This window comes from Peromyscus maniculatus, chromosome 21 (assembly GCF_049852395.1).
Source record: "Peromyscus maniculatus bairdii isolate BWxNUB_F1_BW_parent chromosome 21, HU_Pman_BW_mat_3.1, whole genome shotgun sequence".
Taxonomy (NCBI): Eukaryota; Metazoa; Chordata; class Mammalia; order Rodentia; family Cricetidae; genus Peromyscus; species Peromyscus maniculatus.
In genome coordinates, this window is record NC_134872.1 from 61860011 (window position 1) to 61878104 (window position 18094).

Sequence of the window (18094 nt, forward strand, 5' to 3'; positions counted from 1 at the left end):
TATTTGTATGTATCTGGACATTTTCCAGTGTTCTCATAGCATCCTCTCCTCTCTCCAATGCAGCTCTATTATGTTATTAAAATTCTGTCTGCCTGCGTGCTCTCAACGATGCTAAGTCCCTTGAAAATAGGTACTGTTTCTTGTTCATGATTGAATCACTAGCGCTTAAGGATGTGTAATGCCTGCCACAGGTTTGAAATAAATGTGTTGAATAAATTAATGTATATATCTTTGTAAGTCACCCACCTCTCCAGTTCAGAATAGAACACAAGTTTATTATTACTTTTTGGATAATATTTTATTCCAGCACATATTTAAAATGTCTCATGACCTTCGGAGCATAAATCTAAATTTCTGGGGTGTAGGAAGAGATCCATACTAGCTCAGGCATTTTTGTTTGTTTCTGAAAATGGGTACATTTTGAGTTGGCAAAACAAAAGCATGGGGATTGAAATACTGACCTTTGATTGTCAACTGTGCCTCTTTCCTTCTTTGGAAAGTCACCCCAGAATGGAGGTCTGCCCTTCAACTGTGAGTGGGTGGTTTTGAGGCAGATCTTGGTTCTCCAAGAGTCTTCATGTGCTGTGTGGGTGGTCTCCAAGAGGAGATCTGTTTTGACACAGCAACTTCTGTTCTTACGGAAAGTGGAGAATTGCAGATGCTCTGGTTGCTTTGAGGTGACTGTTCTGTACCACTAAGTCTGTGACAGGGTTCTTCAATATACCTCCTTTTCTGGTACTGCTCTCCTAGTTGACTTGTACCCAGAGTGCCTTAATGTTCTCCCCAACTTGACTAAACTTTAGACAAGTCTCTTCCTGCACTATTTCTCTGATCTCACTTTTCTTACAGCCTTCGCTTTGGAAAACTTGTAAATTCTTTATCTGCCTCTCTGGGATATAAAATTTTAAAACAGATTCACACCCGTTTTACCTGCCAGAGGCTTTTTCTCAAGGATGTGGGAACCATCCCTTTGAAATGTAATATTCAAGGAAGAACGTGTGTCCACCTTGTAATTCCATGGGAGGCAGCAGTCTCATTTGTCAGGAGTCTTACTGCTAGTTTAAGCTTTGTGTCTCTTGACATAAAAATAGAAGGGACTTTTTGTTGCTTGGGAAATTAGTAGACACACTTATACCTACCTCCCTGCTCTTAAAAGCTTTCCAGTCCTTTGTTTCAGCTCAGACTGAGTTCTAGACCTTTCTCTTATTGCAATATTGCTCCCATTGTGACTTTTGACTTTGTCCCTAGATGTAAGCTCTTCCTGACATTTTAAGGACTGACTTACAAACCAGAGTTGCACCTTTTCAACATGTCCAAAACAGCATCCCGGCACTACAGAAACAAGCAGGAGTCTAGGTCAAGAGGTGATGGGCAAGCTCAGAATAACAGCATCTGTTGGGGCTGACAAGGAGGCTCAGTGATTAAAAGGACTAGCTGATTGTCAAGAGAACCAGGGTTTGATTCCCAGCACCCACAAGGTGTCTCACAACCATCTGTTATTCCGGTTCTGGGGAATCCGTGCCTTCTTCTGGCCTCTGAGGGACCTGCATGCATGTGCTGAACTGACATCAATGCTGGCAAAACACCCATACACATAAAAGAAAAGTAAATGCATTTTTAAAAACAAAAGTAGGTGCTGTCCTTTCGCTGGTAGCATTTACCACTGTCACTTTGGAATTAGTTCTGCTAAAGAGCCATGCCTTTTTTTTTTTTTTTTTTTCTAAGACAATGCTTTCTCTTAATCACTGTTGGGTGAACAATGGCAATTATGAAATCATTCCTCTCATTTCAACAGGCTTAATTTCTATCTGTGATCATTTTGAACTTTATCTGAGCCTATGTATATGGATTCGTCTTGGCATTATGGTATCCATTGCAAGGCACAACTGCACCGATTGTCTGAAGGTAAGCCGAGTTGTTTCTCTCTTAGAAATTTAGAAAAATTACAAACACATAAACATTTAAAAGCTAAGAGTTTCGCAGCTGGACAAAGGTCCCACGAGTGACTCTGATATTAGTGAAAGAAGGCAGATGCATTTTGCCTAGGATGAAGTCCCTTTGGTCCTGACCAATATATACCCCTCTTCTTTTGATTTTAACCCTCTTGGTCTTGCTGATCCTTGACCCAGGATCATGCTTCTGGAAGTCCCTCCCAAATTTGTACTCCTTGCAATCATGGAACCATCTGTCACTCTTCAGTTTCCTAGCATTCTGCATCCAGCTTTCATATATTGGGGCGAGACTGTTCTGGAATACTATGCATTTGGAAAAGAGCAAGCATCTAGCCATTTGTGTTCTAGAAACTGCTTCTTACAAAGATCTCTCCTTCCTTGAATTTCTTAGGCGAGCCTGTGGATGAACTGCTTGTTTACAAGTTCCATGAGGAGGCTAGATATAGATCTTCCAAATTCCTACTTTTGGTCTCAGAAACTGAATCTTTAGTTCCTGCTACCAATCTGAACAGAGTATTTGATAATTTAATCAAAGTGTAATTAGGCAGCTTGTTTTCTCCAGGCTCTGATCTTTGAATTATCCTTGAGTTTAAACAAGTTTTTTTAAAAAAGGAATCAAGCTCTGGGAGGTAGAAGAACCCCCTTCTCAGAGGTGACTTTGTAGCATGAATCTTAAAAGTTCTTATTAATAAAAACAAGCCTGAGCCAGGTATTGGGTTGAAGGCTGGAAGATCAGAGAGACAGAACAAGCCACAGCTAACCTCACCTGGCCAGCTTCTCAGCTGATCTTGTTTCCTCAGACTGGAAGCTTCTGTGTCCTCATCCCAATGGCTCTCAGCTGAACTGCTGCTAGAAAGCCTGAAAGCTTAATCAGCCAAATGCTTAACCAGCCAAATGCTTCTAGTTTCTGGTCCTCATGCCTTATATACCTTTCTTCTTTCTACCACCACTCCCTGGGATTAAAGACGTGTGCCACCATGCCTGACCGTTTCCAATGAGGCCTTGAACTCACAGAGATCCAGAGGGATTTCTACCTCTGGAGTGCTAGGATTAAAGGTGTGAGTGCCACCATTTTCTAGCCTTTGTATCTAATGGTTGTTCTGTCTCTGACCCCAGATAATTTTATTAGGGTGCACAATATTTTGGGGAACACAATACCACCACATGACTTTGCATAAAAAGAGAGAATTCCCCAACTTGCTCCCTCCCACACCCGGCTTTTGATTCTCCTTTTCTCGACAACCACAAAGAAAAGGTTCTGCCTGACCTCTGACATGCTTGGCCTGTTAGCCTTGCAGCAAGGCCCTGGCTCCCATAGCAATATTTCAAAGGAATCTCTTTCTCTAACTCTACACTGGTTGTTTGACACGTTCAATTGATTGACGTTCTCATCAATTTCCAGACTTTTTTTTTTTTTGTCCATTCCTACATTCTAATTTTCTTGGTTCTGTAATCTATTTACCGCTGCACTTATCATAGCTGCAAATCTGACCCTAGAAGGATCTCAGGGACAAGATGGTTTTGTCACCATGGAAACCTTTGTGTAGACAGAGACACTGGAGACACATTCATTTTGTAACTTTCATGACCTATGAGGAATTTGTGGAATTTCATTAGTGGATGCTGACGGGAACTGTAGAAAACAAGAGACTGGTACCTTTTTTTTTTTTTTTTAGAAACTGAGGAGGATTTTAAATGTACACACTAAACTTTCTGAAGCATGGGTTTAATAACCGATTTTTTAATCCTGACGGCTGATTTCTACAGATGGGCTGAAGACAGAAGCTCAAGTTGGCTTATTGGCCTCGTGTTGCTCATGAATGGGTGGTAACAAAACCACTGGAGTATTATCTCTACCTAGATCAAGAACAAGTCAAACCACACTGAGGACAATAGGCAGATCCAATCAGGATCGCCTGCTACTCTGGACAGGTGGCAGATTTCTCCTAGAGCGACTCCAGTTCTTCTACCCTATGACAGCTGGTATGCTTCCGTTCTAAAGCCTCTGTTTCTTATCTGAAAATATTCCCACAGAACATGTGCAGTCAAAATGTAGAACTTCATCATCTGAAGGGGCTAAGTGGAAAAAACACTGTCAGGGAAATGGCTGCAGCCTAGGAGCCAGAAGACCTTAGCTGTCATACTGGGGGCATCATTTATTTATGGTGAGCTTCAGTAGGGCTCTTAGCCTCGCTATTTATGATAATCAATACATGAATGGGTGTGTGTGTGTGTGTGTGTAGGTGTGTGTGTAGGTATGTGTATAGGTATGTGTATGTATGTGTGTAGGTAAGTATATATGTAGGTATGTGTGTGTGTAGGTGTGTGTGTGTGTGTAGGTATATGTGTGTAGGTATGTATTTGTAGATTTGTGTGTAGGTATGTATGTATGTAGGTAAGTGTCTATAGGTATGTGTGTGTGTAGGTGTGAGTGTGTGTAGGTGTATGTGTGCAGGTATGGGTCTGTAGGTATGTGTATGTGTGTGTTAAGTGTGTATTTGTATAAGTATGTGTATGTGTGTGTGGAACCCCTGGAGGCCAGAGGCCAAGAGACAGTTATTGGTAGTTGTGAGCCACCTGAGTGCTGAGAACTAAACCTGGGTCATCTGAAAGAGCAATAAAGTGCTCTTAACCACTGAGCCATCTCTCCAGTCCCACAGAATAATTGTTTGTTGGTTTACATGTTATTCCTAAGAACAGAAAGAGATGGTACATGGTAATAAGCATTTATTAATGCTTATATAATATTGCTTATTTTGCACGAGTGTCTGATATTTCCAATCAGTTTCAGCTACCTAAAACATAGATCCAACAGAATTCTAACTGCCTAAGATAGTAGCAAATCCATCATAGTTGTTCAATACTTTTTAGTGTTTGACTTGATGTACATGGCTGTAAGAAATACTAAAATAAATGCCACAAATAATTTAACAAACATTTATTGTGTGAAATTTATTGTGCTAGGTCCCTTAAGAAATACAAAATGGATCCAACATGAAATCTGCCCTTTAGGCACTTACAGTCTACCAGGGGATATCAGAAAAAGTAACAAGGTAGAAGGCTGGGAGGTCCTAAAAGAAGTACAGAAACAGTATCCAGAGAGTTCACAGGAGGAATTCATTGTAGCTCAGGAAATTGTGGAAAACGTCATCAAGATGAAATTCATGTTTCACTTGAAGTAGAAGTGAAATGTAGACATGTGGAAAGAGTAAACACTGCCTAGTGCAAGGGCACAAAGAGCCTGGAGGGTTCTGAGTACAAATCAGTTGGGAAGGAAGTGTCCGAGACTGGATGGTAGTCCCCATCGAAGGAGACAGCTGCAACTCAGCCTTGAACATGTGTGTGTGTGTGTGTGTGTGTGTGTGTGTGTGTGTGTGTGTGTGTGTGAGCGCGCCTGTGTGCAGGCACACAGGTATGGGAAAGAATGGGACCGACTAGAATGAGGCTTCCTGAACTTCAGATTCCTAAGGACCTTTCAATCTGTATTTTTAAAATATGGATTAAAAAAACAAAAGCAGAGAAATCAACCATGCTGGTAACTTGGCATGCCTCCTAGCAAACCCAAACTTCCAGCCCCAGTTATCTTGGTAAGCAATTTCTGATTAACAGCCACGAAATACTGAATTACTAGAAATGTAAGGGTTTATTTTAGGATAGTAAATATTTAGAAGAAACATTAATGTATTGAACTTCTACGTTTTAAAACTTATTGAATTTATATTTTGAAACATCTGACTAATGCAATTTTTCAAAAATTTTAGATTTTACAAATTGGAGTGAGTGACTTTCTATACAGTTGCATTCATAGCTATAGGTTTCTGAGATGGAGCAGAGAACTATAAGTCCTAATGTATGTGCACACACACAAAGAGACACGTGTGTGTACATATGTAAGAGAGAGATGTAGGGTGGGATAAAAAGGAGGAGAAAGAGTCAGAGAAGGGGAAGGTTTATCAAATATTCCTTCTCACCAAAAAAGTCATCTTATAAATTCAATAGACTCTACAATTATATCATAATTAGCATTTAATTTATTGAAAAAATCTTTATGTTATACTCCTTTTTTGCATAATGATACCACTTTTATCTTTAAAATCTGATTAAAAATATACTTTCAACACCTTGACACTGAGAACATTTTCAGCGTGGGACAGGGGTTCTGCCTGAGCTGTGTGGTTAAGGCTCCAGCTCAGAGGCGCACTTGAAGACTGAAGCACCATTGTCTCTCCTTCGCAACCTAAGTACCAGGGTCCCCCAGGGTCCCTCAAGGTCGCCAAGGTTGCCAGGAGAAGGAACTGATCTACATGAGTTCCAAACACAGACCACACAGCTCAGGTGTAACTAAAAGCTAATCAAATTAAGCATTTGAGGACATTTGAGGATACCCCTCATCTTCTTCCCGTTACCTTCAATGCTTCGGACTGCAAGATACATTCTCCAGCCACCCAAAGGCCCTGGCAATTGCCGGATGCCTTCTTGACCTTCCTCGAACATGTGTCTGAGCAAGCAAGAGGCATCACTATGAGAGAGGGGGCACTGGGCACTGCTTGTACAACTGGCTAATCTCAGGCTTCAAACTTTCAAACCAGAGACAATTACATCCATTCTCCTTTTCCTTCTGCTGGAGTGTATGCAGATTGGATATTTAAGGTCCCAAAGAAGTTCACTGATGTTTATGTTATAAAGAACTCCGGTAGAAATGGTTTTCAGTGAAACATTCAACAAACTGAATCACCTCACACATTTTCCCTGCATCATTCTCTGTTGAGTAAACTACTGTTTTCTGCCACTTGTCATGTTGCCAGAAGACAGAAAAGAACATAACGTTATGAAGAGGATGATGGTCGCAGATTTCTGACAAGCCCCATTTACATGGTACATTGTTCCAAAGGGTGTCTAAGTAGGAAATACAGAAGCACTATGCAAACCTGTCATTACATTGAGAAATCATTAGGCTCAAAGGAGTAATAATGGTATGCTGTTAAAACTCTGAATACATTTTCAGTGTCGGTATTGAAAAAGAAAACTTTATAAATATGTAAATTCCTGTTCAACAAATCCAAAATAAAATGCACTAAAAAACTGATATGTAGACAAAAGTTTATTTACACCATACAACATTTTAAATATTTTATACACAGCTGCAGCAGAGAAAGCTACTCAGAGCCTTCTAGAGAAAACTGCAATAATAAAGATGTGAAATATATTATTCATATAAAAGTGAGATTATTACTTTATTGCATTTAAAGCAATGAAGAATGTAGCTCAACAAACATTCATTTAATGACAAAAACTTTGCTTTTATATTATAAAGTAAAAAGTGTAGTAATGGCCAAACAGACTGTTATAAACTTTAAAAACTGCATAAATATATACATTGTGCTTCATGGTGAAGTTTTCTGAAAACTAAACCACATGAAGCTGTTACAACATGAATCGTTGCTTGAGGTTTATCTAGAAAGATTACCTTCAAATCCATTCCACGGGTACTTACAACACAGGGTGGTGAGAACTGTACACTAGCCTGACCAGTGAGAAATTACCATATGCAAACACTGATGTTGGCACAGAAAGGTCCTGACAGAGAAAAGTCACACTGTCCAGGTGGAAATGTCAGGATTCCCCAATCTCAGTGTCAGTGTCAAATGATTGTGTCTCCACCTCAGTTCGCTTTGATGGTGTTACACTTCTGTTTGAAAGTCACCCTCTTGCACGTCCAGAGGCAAATTCAGACATTTCTCCCACTCTGCAGGCCTCAGCTCCAAAGCATCCTTCGCCTCTGTGTCTAAGACATTGATTGTGGTGTAATGTTGGTATTCGCTGGGGGGTTTGAAAGTGTCCCATGGGTTCTTGTTTGCTGCTGGGTTTTCCTGTTGAGAAGAAGAACAAAGCTCTTTAGTGGATGATTAGTATTACTGCTTGCTCATGCTCCCAGAAAGAGAGTATACAGTTTACAGGATTCAGAGATGATTGAAAATTGAGGGTAGCTGCAAAGGGTATTTTCAATTTAAATTTTCTTTCATGGGACAAAGTGAAGAATATGCTTTCTTAGTTATCAAAGATATTTCAGGAATTGAAAGATGTGAAAGTAACATGGAAGGCAAAGCAGATGATATATCTGAATGTCATTATGACTGTTCAAAGAAATATGAAAGAGAGTGAAGTCATTGATAAGATTAAGTGTAGAAAATCTAAAGATTGTGGCAGAAATTTTAGCAAAGTAAACAAATCTGAATCTAGTTCTCAGGACATCCTGTTTAATGCCAAATAGTCATTCAGCCTAGTAGGAGTTCACTAAAAAAAAGAAGTCCTTTTTCTCCTTCAAGGAATTAGCATATTTTAATATCCATATGTTGTTATATTCTCTTGCTTTGTGTTTTTTGGATGTTTGCTCTCCAAGATACTCTATGTGGTTGAGTGACAGACCCATTGTCCTTCCTTTTAAAGATCACAGCTGTATGGAAAATGTATCCAGCAATACTGGGGAACATTTCAACATGTGTATACCCACTGATCCACACTAAACAAGCTTTAGTGTGCAGGCTTTCACAGCTGCCATCCTGTAGAGCTCAGTAAGTAAATGAATCAACTCCCACAGCAATGCCTTCATCTGATAGTCTAAGATTTACTAGTGAATTCGATTCATTTTAAACCAATGTCACTTAAATATTTGTGTAAGTGGGGGAATTTGAATGGCACAGAATAAGCTAAATATCATTAAAGAATGAGATGGAAATCATGACTGAGAACTCCTTAGAAGAAGATTAAACCCAAACACTGAAAAAAACAGCAGTTAATCTGAAGGAAGCCAAATTAAGTAGAGTATTGATTAAAGCTGAATTTATTTAATGTTGCAAGAGGAAATGTCAAGTGAAGGTTGTCATTTTTACACTAGTCCAGGTTTTAATTGGATACAGAACTTCATTTAAATTTATCATTATTCATGAGAGACAACTGAACTTGGCTGCACTAAACAATTTCCATACCCCTGGTTCCTTTCCAACTCTTTTTAGTTTCGATTAGCCCTTGAATTCATTCTCCAAGATTACTAAGTTCATTTGAAATTGTGTTCTCATTCTTTGTTTATAGGAGACTCCGATTAATAAAAATACTCTGGTTGTCATAAATGCCTTAGCCTCCTCCCCAAATCTGGTCTTCAATTCATTATGATCAATTACTAAATGGAACACACAGTGTTACTTGGTTTTTATATTGGTTCTACTCAGTACTTCAAACCTCATATCAAAGTATAAACAAGCAAAATAGTCTATAGAAATAGTTATATCTATAGATTAAACCCTAAAATACTGAGTACATTAGATGTTTTCTGGAATTAGTCTTATGAAGAAATCAAAGAGAAATACCTAATAGTAAAGATCTAACGAAGTGTGAACTTTTAGGATAGGTGAAGGAGATTATTCAGCTTTACATGCTAAAAATGTCATGTCTCAGCCCTGTTTCCTTCAACCAGTACTCTTTACCAGATGCTTTTGCCTGCCTATTATATTAGGTCCAAAGGCAAAAATAATAAATCCCATCTGGAAATGCAGAACGGTCCACTAGGGAACCCAAGATTAAAAGTCCGATACATATACGTCCACATACCAGTTCCTCTCACAATATGAATGTGACCTTGAGCAATGCATTCCTTCTACCTAAACCCTGAATTTGAATACTTTCATAACAGAGATAGCCTTTGTATTGTGTGGTAAAGATGTTAATGCCATGTGTGAATCAATACCTTCTTTGTGTACTTGAAAACAGTTTTTAAGTGTCAGTGAGGAACTAAATCCATGCTTATTATGTAATAAGTATATTTATTATGGAAGGTGATTATAATCAAATGAAAGTTACATACTTTGAGTTCGTGTAAAATAATATCACAAAGGAATGGTTCTATTGAGCAAATAATGTATGTTGATCATAATTTCGCCTTCTATGATCTTCTTCTTTTACCCACTTCCTCCTTGTCTGTTTTACATCTGTGTTCCAGTAAAAGTGATACAGGAGATCGAAGGGAAGTCCAGGGATGGCTTATTTGTGTGAAGCACATCATTGTTTCCTAGAACAGTGGCATTTAATATGGCACAGAAAAGTACGGTTGGTAGGAATATGTGTGGTTGAGGCTGGGTGGTTATACAGGATATCAAAATTCGGACTGCTGAGATGGCAAACCATGGTAACAGTCACTTTTATTCATTCTAATTGGCATGAGAAAGAAAGGAGCAGAAACAAAAACATGCAGATGGTGAACAGAGCCAAAGTATGAGGGTCTTGGAGTAGCAAACTCCTCAACTTGGAATTTATTTTGTAGGCAGAAGCAAATAGTTGAAAGTCTGGAGGTGCTGTGGGGCCCTGAACAACCAACCATCAAAGGAAAGATTCATCACTATGGATTCTGCCACAGCAAGTCCAGAGTGAACTCATCTATTTTAGACAAGAGCAGTGTTTAAAAGAGATTTCTGGGACTGCTCAGTGTGTTGGAAAATCCAATAATACCAACTCTGACAGGAATTCAAAATGCTAGTTCATTTGCTGTTAAGTTTTGAACAGATGGAACCCTTCTCCCCTTTTAAAAAATATGTTAATGGTCAAGCACTTGAACAAAAATCGCCAAGTTTAAGCATTGGCAAACTATCTAGCTACCAATTGCATAGTGTTATTTTTCAGTGTGTAATCAATTGAATTTCCGGGACATTCAGTATTTATTTGTAATTGGCTTTCTTACTAACTTCTGTTATTATCCTAAGGCACTCCCAGCTTGACCATGTTCTCATTCTCATTTATGAATATGTGGTAGCCCCTTCAACAGGTATGTCCTTCCATGTGGAATGGTTGCAGAACCCAGCTACAAGCAGGCAGTGAGTTAGTGGCCAGTGGACAGGGCCAGTGCCCACAAGCTGCTCATCTTCCTGTGTGTTGGGTCTGGCAATGGGAGTAGTGTACAGACTCTCTTAAGAGAAAGAGCCTCATATATTCTGTGGCTCAAGTGAATGCTGAACTGTGAAACAGCTGGAAGGGATCATTGAATTCTACAGAGAGAGCTACATAGGCTGGAAAAGGCTTCAACGGAGGCCTGACTATAATGGTATGAAATGATGTGACTTGTATAAGTTCCTGAGTTTGCACTACCATTGTTTGTCTTCTGACTTCACGTATAGGAGGAGGAGATGGTTCAATGGAGTGTTAAAAGTCTAGTAATTACAGGGCCATTGTAAGCCAACATACATAGAGCTCCCGAACACACAAATTTGGTTCCAGGACACATCAGTTAGGTGAATATGAGAATTCACAACCATCCCAAGCATGGCAGGCTGTTTGAACATCCTTAATAGCTGATGGAGCCAGGAATGCCTTAAAGGCCCAGTAGGACTAAGTCCCTTCAAATCTCTTTTCTACTTGGTTCCTTCCTCATTACTATCATCCTTTCTTTGGTTCCTTCATTTGCCAATCCTCTCCTTTGTAGACAAAGCAAAAGAGAGGATGACTGTTCTAAAAGATCATGCATTCCTAGAAGCTGCTTGGGGGAAAGAGATCTTGACTAAATTGTGAAACCACTCGGGGTAAAAGAGTTTCATCTTGGGGTCATCTAGAAGTGCCCATTGCTTCATGGGGTGTTGCATATATCTTCCTGCCTTGAAGTAAGAAAATGGACTAAATTATGTAGCAGGAATCTTAAAAGTTTTTATTAATAAAATCAAACCCGAGGCCAGTTATTGGGGTCAATGCTGGTAGATCAGAGAGACAGAACAAGCCACAGCTATCTCACCCTGCCAATTCCTCAGCTGGTCCTGTTTCCTCAGACTGGAAGCTTCTGTGTCCTCATCCCGAACGAATCTCAGCTGAACTGTGCTGCTCGAAAACCTGAAGCTTAACCAGTCACATGCTTAACCAGCCAAATGCTGCTAGTTTCTGATCCTCACGCCTTATATATCTTTCTGCTTTCTACCACCACTATCTGGGATTAAAGGCTGGCTTTCTGGGATTAAAGGCGTGTGTCACCATGCTTGGCTGTTTCCAATGTGGCCTTGAACTCACAGAGATCCAGAGGGATTTCTGTCTCTGGAATGCTAGGATTAAAGGCGTGTGCTATCACTGCCTAACTAGTGGCTTTTCTGTTCTCTGACCCCAGATAAGTTTATTAAGGTACACGATATTTTGGGGAACACAATACCACCACAAAATTATATTTTAGTGTTCTTTTGATTCCATCTGTTATTGTTCTGCATAATGCCTATCATCAGCAGTGGTGGGCAGTTGCTGACAAGTAGCAGCCCTCCCCTCAAGACAGAGAAACTGAGTTCTCTTAAAAATGTTTTTCTCTCCCCAATTACACAGTTTTTCATTAGCAAATGTATCCCTACAAGTTATGTGCCTAAATTAAGGATAATGAACTCATTTGCATGTTTATTATTAATCAGGGCTGAATAAAGGACCCTTTCTTTGTATTCTTGGATATCTGGGCCAATAGTCAAGCAGCAATAACGACTGTTTCTTCCCCACTCCCCGATGGTAAATATTTATAATTCTCCTCTGGAAAAGGTACACTACTGCAGAGATGTGCTGTAATTAGTAGACTATTTTGGTTGTTAGGAAACCTAGACACAGACATTTGTGCCATTAATGATTTAATACCCAGACCAGTTGTTGTCGTAATTTACACAACAAGGGGAAATTACAATCATATTATAGCAGCTAGTCAGCTGTAGCTGTTGCATAAGCCTTTCAGACTTGTAAACACAACCTCTGCTTAAAAAAAAATGATGTTCCGATGTTTCTTCATTTTATTTTCATGTTAGCTTTCAATATTCTGAAATGAGCAGCTAATGCATTTAGGTCTAATCTCAGTGGTGTTGTTCTCATTTGCTGCTAGCTGAAAATTGATGATTTAATATTTGGAGAAGTAGATGAGAATGAATCACTCACAAAACACAAAGTGTCCACATCTTCAATATATCTAGTATTTGTGTTAGAGATGTTAAAAATTGACTGAGCTATTATTGCTGTGAAATAAATCCATGCTTCCCATTTACCAGTAACTTACCATGACCAGGAATGTGTAAGTACGGAGACGAATGAAGAAAAAATATGAGGATATCTGTGTTTCATCCTTTAGCTTTTCATGCACTAATTTCCTTAGACAGTTGGCTAAGACTGACTCATAAGATACATATAGACGAATCATTAGAAGATGATCAAACACCATGTTACTCATATATATTGAGAATAGAAGTAATATAGGTATAAGCAATATACATTACATCTTTCATCTATCTATACACCTCTAACATTTTATCTATTATCTCTTCTATCTATCTATCTATCTATCTATCTATCTATCTATCTATCTATCTATCATCATCATCTATCTATCTACCATCTACCTATCTATTATCTATCTATCTATCTATCTATCTATCTATCTATCTATCTATCTACCTACCTATTATCTATCTATCATCTATCTATCTATCTATCTATCTATCTATCTATCTATCTATCTATCTATCTATCTATCTACCATCTACCTACATCCATCCATCCATTGATCATTTATCTATTACTGTTTGGTAAAGAACTACCCAGGGGTTGCATTGCCCCTGGAACACCACATGTGAGCTGAAGAGCTGGTGGGAGGCAGCAGACCCCAGTCTACCCCAGCGTCCTCACCTTTGCTTTTGGAATGTCGCAAGGGCTGAAGCCAGTACATACCATCCATTGCCACTTTCTGCGTCCCATGTAAGGAGAGGGAGTCAAGCTTTAGGAGCAAAGACCTGCAAGACTTGCTCAAGCTCAGGTAGTTGCTTGCTGCCATTTCAAGTAGTTCAAATTCCTAGAGTCCTGGCAGAGTACACTTACCAGTGGTGATGAAGCCTTCTCTGAAGCGATGACTGTGCCATGCCCTGAGTCACGGCGCAGAGTTAATTTCATGGAGTCCTATACTAGGATGGCAGTGGTATGAATGAATGAGGAGGAAATGGTTACAACCAACAACCCAAGTTCCTGATGCTGGCCTTTATCCAAAATTCACATCCCTAAACAAATGGGGCTTCTGGAGATAAAATTGTACTATTCTGGTTTAGCTTTCTTATTTATACCAGTATTATCTTTTGTGGCCTTAAAATGGCAGGCATCAGAATAACAATGGGAAAATTTAGCAAACTCTTTGGAGATTTGAACTGAATTTTAACTGGTGGGAAAATGGCCATATGAAACCAACTTGTTTTTGATATATACCTAATCCTAATTAAAGCTTATCAGGGAAGACCTTTGAAAGTAGAATGATATACCTAAAGAATCTTGTCATTTCTGGTGACCTTTCCCAAGTGCATTTTGGGATTGTTAATGTTCCTGTGTGCACTAGTTTTTTTTTTTTTTTCTTATTTTTTGTTTTGTTTGTTCTTTAGTTGTCCTGGAGGGTAAGGGTCACAGCAGGCCTCACATGTGGCCCAGCTTGACGTGGGGCACTGTGGATGCAGAATATACTCACCATACTGCTTGTATTTGGTATGTCCCGAAATCTGTCCAAAGTTTGAAACTTCTGATTTAGTTCCTGAAACAATTCCATGTGCCTCTTCCTTGTGTGCATGACCTTCTGCAAGAGAGAACAGGGTGGCTCTCATTCCTAATTTGACTCACATGTTCTTAAAAGCTGTTTAATACTAAGGGAAACTAAGTCAGGCAGGAGCCAGTAGTCCCCAAAGATACCACATATGCAAGTGACATGTCCCAGATCCTTTTCCCTATTCTAATTTCCTTCTGAAAAAGAAGGGGCTTTTTCTCTCCTCTCGCAAGATTATAAAAAAGTAAGTTTCTTCTTCTGATGGGTGTATTAAAACACAGCCATCATTCTTGTGTAGATTTTCATCCTTTGAAAACTAAGTCTGTTCTGCAAAAATTGTTGCAGTAATTTAAAAATGTTAAAAAATTTGGACTTGGTAAAGCACGTGAGCCCTTGATGTTTGTCATGGGAAATATTGCTTCTTTATGTCTTACTTCTATAAACAGTACAAACGGAGCTCACTGTACTAAAGGGGGAACACAATCCCAGGTCCTGCCATTAATGCTGACTCAGAGCTCTAAAGAGCCTGGAAGATGTGTGGGATCTAAGACCTTGCACTCTCCACGTGGATAAAACTGCCGAGATTTGCAGAAGGGAAATCTGGCCCATAGGTGTCATATACTTGTTTACCAGATGGTGCAGAATCTTAGCAGTCACGGCTTGGAGCACACATTGTGTGGCGGATGGGCTATTAAAATCACAGGTACAAGTATATTAATTCCCTTCTTCTCGAGTTATATGCATTTCTCTCAATTTCATTATAACCCAACAATGGGCTTGTAAGTAAAAATGATCTTGGGGCATTTGGGGCATTTGACTATTTTCTTATTATAAAGCTTTTAAAGGACACTAGTAGAAAAGTCAGAGAATAAACTCTCCATATTTACAAGTGCCTTCTGTGGTGATGTTGACTTTCAAAAGTTATGAATCAGCATTTTGGTCATTCTCCAGGACTCTGGTGTCATGTTTAAGAGTTCACAGTATTTTCAAACCTACACATCCGAACACCATTTGCTTAATGTGGTTTGAATGAGGCTATTAGATTGATGTCTGGGCTCTGATTTGAACTTTTGGCCCACTGTCTTAGTTAGCAAATATTTTCATACGTGAGGATTTGTTGAGAAAAATAAATATATCTTTTGGGGAAAGACTGGTAACACTTCATTTTTTTTTTTTCTAAATAGATGCTTACAAAGAGGACAAACAGGGAGAAGGACAAACGGAAAGCTAAACTGAATCTTTTAACATATTGCCAAAGCCGATCATCTCCTCTGCAGACCTGAGTCTCCTAACTCCATGAGCAGTGTCTTGGTAATTCACTGTGAGGCTGATGTGTTTTGCTTCTCTACAGCCCTACATTCATGTGATAGAATCCTGCCATTTTAAGTCATGCGGTAGCCAATTTCCATCTTGCTGCTGGAGCGCTAGGACTTGGCTGTTGAAAAATCAGGTGGTTGAGGATGAACACGGCAGCATGACTCATGATAGGGCATGAAACATAGCAAGCAATTAAAGCACCATTAACTTCCCATCAGTCTCAAAGAGAGGACATGAACAGGTTTGCGGGACTGAGCAAGAAACACCAGGCAAACATAATTTGACTAGTGATGGCTGATGGTGATTTATGAGAGTGAGGATTTGCATAAGCAACTCAGTGGAGGGATTCTGAGGACCATGGTAGGTAGCAAAGTAATTCAGTATACTCCATGCTTGGTAGGTAAATAGTTCTATGAAGTACTAGGTCCTAAAACAGTCATTAAATTACAGCCCTGTGACACACAGAATGCTTAAAAAGAAACTACATTTTCATAGCAATGAACATCACCGCACAGTCATTTCCTTTTGTGTGGGGGTGACGTCACACCACCATCATTGCACTCAGCACATTTCACTGCATCATTTAATGCATTCTTATGAACACCTCACATCGTGCTAAATGCTAGATTACTGCTTCCTATCAGTTCAAAGTCTAATGGAGAATACCAGAATTAATTACATTGTAATTCAAATAAATGGAAATTTATAGCTGTGATTAAATACACACGGACGTTAAATAAGTTAGGGGAAAACTATGGGAAACACAAATAAGACAATTGCCAAATCGTCACAAGTTCATATTTAAGTTAAAAATGATTAATTATGATTCTGGTGGTCTATATTCTCTCTCTTCTTCCTTTTAGTTTGAATATTCTGATTTCTAGCTCTATTTTCAACCATGCTCTTGAATCTCTTCCCCTTAGCAAAACCATCCCTCCTTAAAGAAGAGAAATGCATTCTCTGGAAGTAGCCTGATACCAAAGGAGCAACACTTTGGCTACAGGCATCGGACGATCATGTTTTTCAGGCAGCTCTGTTTATACTTTACCCTGTGAGCTGATGTTACTGTGTTTTGGGTGAAGCTCTCTAGTCCCACCTTGTTGGGAATGTCAATCAAATTTGCTACTCTTCCCCGGCCAAGAGCTGAATTAGTCCACATCTTTCCAACAGGAATCTTTTTGTTTGTGTTTGTGTCTTATTTAAAGTCTTGTCATGATTCTGGCCATCAAATACCTTTGTTCTACAAAGAATGTTTAAAAAGCAATGTCTATGTCAAACATCTCATTGGGAAACTTGATACCTTAACAGACTGCGAGTTTTCTGGATACAGTCTGTTTGATTCTGAATTTGATTTTTTTTTTTAAAATTAGATTGGTTGGACACACTAAAAATATACAGTGGAAAATATAAAGTTATGGTGGCTGCCAATGTTGTATAAACAGAGATCATTTTGAAATATTTCACATAGTTCCATGAAAGGTATTCTAATAATAAAGCTAAAATATCCTGCAGTAAAGATGGAGGCAAATGGTAATTTGGATGCAGAAATATAGAACCTTCCCTACTTGCAAACATTAGTGGCAAATATATTCTCTTGCCAGATAATCATTTTGAACTGAAATGGCCCCTGTGGCTCTGCCAGGAACCACCACAGCTGTAATAGCCGGCATTCTGGAAGGGCCGTCAACTACAGCTCCCGTCCCTGACAGGCTCAGTTTGGCTTCCCCTGCGTAACTCCTCCTTCGCCATGGTCTCAAGTACGTCTTCCTTCCTTCATTGAGAATGAGAGAGGTTCCCTCGATGAGAATGCTAGCTTTACACGTGAATGGCGACAGATTTCTATCCAGCAATGTTCTGGGCTGGAAACCTAGCCACACTTTCAGATTTTACAAAATATTAAGGGTTTCTTCCCCTTACCTGCTTGAGAAACTTTTCATGTGTGGCTTTTATACTTTTGATGATCTTAGAGACCTAGGTAGACTTTTTCATGCTTCTCAAGTTTATCGGCCCATTTTGATGACTCTTCCTGGATCCTGGCTAACCTAAGGCTTTGCTCACTTCTTTATTTCTTTTGTGACTTAAATATCCTGTTTCTCAAATAAATCAACTTCTATGAAAAACTCAATTTATACCTCGGTTTTCTAAAACTCTTAAAATGATGATAAAACTCTAACATGTATTTTCTATGTAAAAACACAAAGTATTGTCTGTTTGGCAATATCTTCAGAATTCAGTTACTTTCATTATATTTCACTGCAAATAC

General features: G+C 39.1%; 1 protein-coding gene across 4 annotated transcripts in view; it reads right to left on the reverse strand.

Annotated features, from left to right (window-relative positions):
- Positions 1 to 7231: 7231 nt before the first annotated feature.
- The window catches only part of Adgrb3 (adhesion G protein-coupled receptor B3), a 732632-nt gene continuing 721769 nt past the window's right edge, over positions 7232 to 18094 (reverse strand). For 3 of the 4 annotated variants that reach the window (XM_076557962.1, XM_042265766.2, XM_076557963.1), the window contains 2 exons: positions 14443 to 14547; positions 7232 to 7822 (listed from right to left, as the gene is read on the reverse strand). In XM_076557962.1, coding sequence (XP_076414077.1) covers positions 7634 to 7822; positions 14443 to 14547 — 294 coding nt within the window. In that variant the 3' untranslated portion in view covers positions 7232 to 7633. The remainder of the gene's footprint in view (positions 7823 to 14442; positions 14548 to 18094) is intronic. The other variant, XM_076557964.1, reaches the window with a different exon arrangement.